Source organism: Populus euphratica, unplaced genomic scaffold (assembly GCF_000495115.2).
Source record: "Populus euphratica unplaced genomic scaffold, PopEup_1.0 scaffold1890.1, whole genome shotgun sequence".
NCBI lineage: Eukaryota > Viridiplantae > Streptophyta > Magnoliopsida > Malpighiales > Salicaceae > Populus > Populus euphratica.
The window spans coordinates 279-6,205 of NW_011501727.1; the positions used below are offsets into that span (position 1 = coordinate 279).

The following is a 5,927-nucleotide window of genomic DNA, read 5'->3' on the forward strand; positions in this document are numbered from 1 at the left end:
GCCAATATACACCACCCAAGGAGAAAATAAAATAAAAACGTAGCACGTAGCGTTGTAAAAGATTTTTAAATATCCATTCTAAAATTAAAAAAAAAAGTATCTTCTAATCCCTAAACATTTTTAAATTTCTTCGTATTTAAGAACAATAATGTATTTAATGTCTTTAAACCTTTACCAAATTTTTTTCATTTGTACTCGTATTACAGCTTAATACAATTTAGTTTTCTTCAATTAAAGTGAAAACAACGCACTTTTTTTTTTGGAACTGTACTAGTTATCCAGCACTTTTCTTTTTTGGTACCTGCTGTTTTCAGAAAACTCTCCAAAGATTTCCTTTCCTATCTTGTGTGAAAAAGATGAAAAAAAAAAATGGAAAGAAATTCTTCTTTTCTTTTGATATCCACGTTACACATCATTAGTAACCTCACAATTCTAGTTCTTTTTATTTCAAAGATATCGAAATACAGAGACTTCACCATGAATATTTAGCTAAACGGTAGCTTCTACGCAGGATTAAGATCCCATCTTATATATGAAATGCATTCGTTCTAAAATTATTAACGAGTAACAAAAATCAGCGATAAAGGTGATGAAATAATCAACTTCAACATGGCTTTCATAGCTTCTGCCTTGTAATGCTTGAGATGCGCTAAAAACATCCTTTGTTTCTTTCCACAAAAACTTCTTGTAACACCAGAATCTCCAACAGGACTTCCCTGGCCTCTTCCATTTTATCTTCTTGCATGAGATGACAGGTTCTCCAAGGATGTGAACATGAAATTCCCAGAAAACATTGCTTCTTTGTCTGCTCAATCAATTTAACAACTTAGTCAAAAGGCACAGAGAGAAAAATATGTTACAAATACAAACCCCCATTCCACTAGTTTACCGCGAATCTTAATAGGATCACATTCAAAAACTGGGATGTACAAGCCCCCGACAAAAGATGTGACAAGAAATTGCATTTGCATTTATATTTATATTAGAATTAAAATAAATCAAAAGTTCACAAACTACGATGCTGAAACAACATGCAAGTTGGAGGGCCTATGGTTCACCTGGTGTATGACAATAAAAGTAACACAGCTTTTGAACAAAGCGCCAATCCAATATATCCAAATGGATTGATGAGAACTGTGAATGTGTGCGTGTCGAGCATGCTTGTGATACCAAAATTATTTGGAGGTTCTCAAGAGTTCAAACTATGCCAAGCCGATGCTCAACTTAGCGAACCACTGAGTATATCAGCAGTTTCAAGATTCTTGCAAACAAAAGTAAACTTTTTTGGCAATCTAGAGTTAGCATGAAAATCCATCCCTCTTTCCTGAAAAATTTTCCATCTTCCCAGGCATGTTTCTCACCAAATATTTAATTTGGCCAACACATGTTCTTCCATATAGCAAAGCACATAAATTAACTTTATGATCTATAATATGCCCCAACAAAATGACACAAGTAATCAAATCATATCAGTGAAAGTACCAGTTAAGGAAAGACAACTAGCTTCATGGCGCACATACCTGGCCATTGCCTGCAGTTATCAACAAATTAATTAGTTTCTCTTTGCATTCATTGAAAAAAAAAAACCTTCAGATAAAGATTTTAAAAGAAAATGTTGTACAAATAGAGCTTCTCGTACAAATGAACTCTTTCATAACCATCATTTTATACTGATGGACGTGTGCCAAAATGCTGGGCAAAGTATGGTCCAGGATAGATGACAACAACTCATTCAATAAACTGAAAAATCTGGATTTTAACCCAGGCATTGCATAAAATTGTTGTTCAAATCAATATATGAATAATGTGAAGAGGGGAAAATATCTTGATAATTTTATTTGATGGAATAGGAAAAAAATAGAATTTATTACACCTTAATGCATAGAGAATCAGAGTATAAAGACACTGATATTGTTAGTAAATTACTAAATACAATTTTTGTACTTTAAATTTCATATTGACTTTACCAATGTTCAGTTCTTTCTAAATTTATCTGGTAAGTTCTAGCAATTCAAATCTGAAAGTATACTTTCTTTTCAATAAAATTTTTATAAAAATAAGACATAAATATATATATTTTTAAAAAGAACGACAGAACTCGATCCATTGCTTAGCATGCCATTATTTAGCTCTCACATTCATGATCATGCACGGTAAGCTAATTTTTATTAAAAAATTTGTTAATAATAAAGAGTAAATTACACATTTGAAGAAGAATTATTTATTAAAAATAATTGATGATTCAATGCTTTGATTATTTTTTTAAACAAATCAATAGGATTTAATATTAGTACAGTAACAAGCTGTTTAATACTAAACTTTCAAAAGGAGATAAATGTTAAATTACATGTAAATTGTATTGCGTAGAAAAAAATAAAAAATAAAAATAAATATATGCCTTCAATACATTAACTATTTTACGATAAGAAAAACTCATAATTATACTACTAATTAATGCCTTTAGACGGTTTTAGAATAATATTTATGATAAAGCTACCAGGATATTATGGCTTTGTTTATGCTACCCTAAGGTGTTTTGATGAAAAGAGAAAGAATTAAGTAATCTCTTCTCATGCTCCCATGCTTTTGATGGTAGCCTTCTATTTCTTATTATTACTTTGAATTATATTTCACCATACTTCATTCCCATAGTGATAAACAACTTTGACAGTCACAAATATGGAAAATCACTACTTATGGTTGTTTGGTGGCTTCTATTCTCAAGGAATACCTAAAAACTCAGGGCAAGAAAATCACACAATTCATCTAGTCTTATCACAATGAAAGAGCAGAGATGAGAATATGCCTGGATAGCCTGTGATGCAGTATCATCTGGCTCAGTTGTACCATCATCTGAAAAGACATTCCTGCGAGACACAGCTCAAATGCATTAATTATCATCACCTTTCTTCATCTTGAGTCTTTTTTATGCTTTAATATATATATATATAAATATTGCATATTACCTAATCCAAGCACATTCATTTTTCATAGTTTACATTCATATAAAAATCGGTCTCTTAGGAGGAAAATATTCAAACATAAAGCCTAATAGTTTTCTGAACTTGAAAAGCAGGAATTGATTCTTTCTGCTCACATAAGGGATGAAAGAGGTCATCTTGTGTGTGGCATTACTAGACATTTCTCTTCTTTATAAAAGAGTTAAACCTTATCCATCTTGGAAAGTTGATAACAATTAACCAAAGCACTACAAAAAATTAAAGACCCAAATATGAAAATATAATAATAAAGAGCTCCTCGTCCTTAGGTAATATCTTTTCCCAGCGACCAGTTCATTTTTTAAACTATTGACCACTACAAGTCATTGTTTGTTGACAGGAAGAAGAAAACAAAACTTCCAAAATATAGGGATACTTTTCCACAAATTACCATTAAAATTAGTCCCATTCTGACCTCAAACATAAGCAGTATCCTAACCAGATAGTAGTACTTTCAAAATAAAGAATACTTTTCCCCAAATTATCATCAATCACCACCAGTATCAAACTCGTGAGAAAAAACTAAGGCCATGAAGCTGATTAACATAAGGTGCAAGTACCAAACACAAGGGGCAAGGAGGTAGTCGGGACATTGTTTAGAACAGCTTGAGCTCAGCACAAGTTACAGCACCCTGGCCAAAGATCAACCCAGTCTAGACTCAAACATAAGCAGTATCATAAACAATTGGAATGCATAATATTGAGATGATTTGAGGATCTCTCGAATGGCCATTTACAAATTACAAGATTTTCATTGGAAGATAGAAACATAAGGATTCTAGCACAGAACATACCCAAGTCATTCTACAATACTATTGATAATTTTCAATGAAAAGCCTTCACCAAGTTCTGATGGCGGTCTTACCTCCATATCACCTTTGGAAGCTCATCCGGTTTAGCCTCAGGAAGCATGGCAGCGTCATAAGCAACAATATTTCCATATAATATTTTCTCCAATTCTTTCATCCATTTGGTCAGAAGCAAGTTAACCTGCCATTACAAATGGGCATAAACAACGAGCAGAAGGGTTTTGATTACTTCATGAGTCATTTGCATTAACAGTCACCCATAACCCAAAAACCACAACCATAGGCAGAGCTTCCCATCCTACACGTTGAAGGGCAATGAATGAAAAGCAGTAAATAACTTTGGGTTTTACTTAGGAACTGGAGTGGCATTCTAACAATGGGACACGTAGTGACATGGTCTCCACTTTCAAAAGCATGCACAATTCAGAACAATTTTGTGTCGTTTTCACTGCATAGGAGAAGTGACATCAAGGATCTAGTAGCATATGATGACTGATGGTTACTTTGACCATCAGATGACAGAAAGCAAAAGGCTTATTTACTCATGTTTTCGACATGAAATTTCTGAAAGTTTCATAAGATAGCCAGGTAAAAAGATAATCTTTCGAGGCAACAGGATAACATTAACAATGCAATGATATGAAACGCAAATTAAATAGACACTGTACCCCTGCTTTAGATACTCTCAGCTCCACATCATGATTGTAAATCTCGTATATGTATTGCCCGAATTCAACACCTTCTTTTCCCTCTTGTTTCAATCTACGTAAGCAAAGCCACATGTGGAGCACAAGCAATGAGAATGTCATCTTAAATGTCTTCTCCAAGTTGAATACTGCATGAAAAAAAGAGGATAGTAAATTCTATACACCACATAATTGAAATGTATAGCCCGAATTCTAAATGTCTTAAAGTAAACAAGAGCATGAGAATTTTCTCACCTTCATAAATGGCAGGTCTATCTACTTGTGACACAATTCGTCGGTACACCACATTAGCTCCTCGAATAGACTTACTTTGTTTACTATAAAATAGCAACAACTTGAGCACAAAACGCCTAATTCCCTCATACTCTGGCTCTTCGATTCTGAGTGGAGAGTCCGCAGCCAAAGCCAAAGAACAAGGCTTAGACCGAAACATTTTATCCAAATTCACCTGTTTAAGAAAAACAACACATCAATCCCCATCAATACGCTAACTTGATATCATTCACAATAACTTCAATCCCGCAGCCCCATTTTCATTCTTGTATCATTTGAACTGGATAGAAATCAATCGTGAACAAAATCAAAACTTTTCTTGACATTAGCAAAGATGCAAACGTTACCAAGTGAAACGCACGCCCAAATCAAATACAATACACAAAAACCCATGATCACAAAATCATAAAAAGCTTAAGACGGTCAACAAATTAAAGGAAACCCAAAAATGGGTTAGCATTAGAATCTCATACATACCACTGAATTGCTTGGGAAAACCTTCTGTGACGAGAGAATTGGAGAAGCTGCCATTGCTGCCGCTGTGGCAGCCTTGGCATAGCTTTGGTGTGAAATAAGTTTAAAGGCAGCATCTTTACTGTTGTTGTTGTTTCTGAGTTGATGAAAGAAATGAGAAGAAGCTGCTCTGCTGCATCTTGCTAACATTTTTTAGCTCCTTTCCTCTGTATGAACCAATTAACTTTCTTTTGATTTTTCTTTTGATACTTTTCCGAGTATCTGTGTTTTTTTTTTTTTTTTTTTTTTTTTTGTTCGATTTCAGCGCTGTTACTAAACTGTTTAGTCTAAACGGCCTAATTCATTCATAAACCCTTCCAAGATAAGAGATCAAAGGTGGGCCCAACGCTACCATGGTTGAAAACGGCAGCATGTTGTATTTGGGCTGTAAAGGGGTATTTTGTCACAAGCAAAGTTTACTAAACTAATCCGGTCCATGACGTAGTAAGAAACGCTGGCTAAACGGTATCATTTTAAGTTTTTATTATTATTATTAAAATGATATTGCATGAAAGAATTTTTTTTATGTCAAACCGGTTTTTAACTCATTTGAGTTAAACTATGATCTTGACTAGGTCACTGGAATCCTAGTATCTATTCTTAAATAGCTTTGGAACTATACTATT

The 5,927-nt window shown here is 33.7% G+C and overlaps 1 protein-coding gene across 2 annotated transcripts; it reads right to left on the bottom strand.

The window, feature by feature from the left end:
* Window positions 1–367: 367 nt before the first annotated feature.
* On the bottom strand, window positions 368–5,564 carry LOC105118336 (ubiquinol-cytochrome-c reductase complex assembly factor 1-like). Of its 2 annotated transcripts, none has more exons than XM_011016257.1 (7): window positions 5,266–5,564; window positions 4,750–4,963; window positions 4,477–4,643; window positions 3,865–3,989; window positions 2,807–2,867; window positions 1,521–1,531; window positions 368–805 (listed from the first exon to the last, which is right to left on the bottom strand). In XM_011016257.1, the coding sequence occupies exons 1-7, from the start codon at window positions 5,449–5,451 to the stop codon at window positions 514–516; spliced, it is 1,056 nt and encodes a 351-aa protein (XP_011014559.1). In that variant the 5' UTR covers window positions 5,452–5,564; the 3' UTR covers window positions 368–513. The 2 variants fall into 2 exon arrangements, with proteins under 2 accessions (XP_011014559.1, XP_011014560.1); XM_011016258.1 differs by having other exon boundaries at window positions 1,483–1,531; window positions 5,266–5,563.
* Window positions 5,565–5,927: the final 363 nt, after the last annotated feature.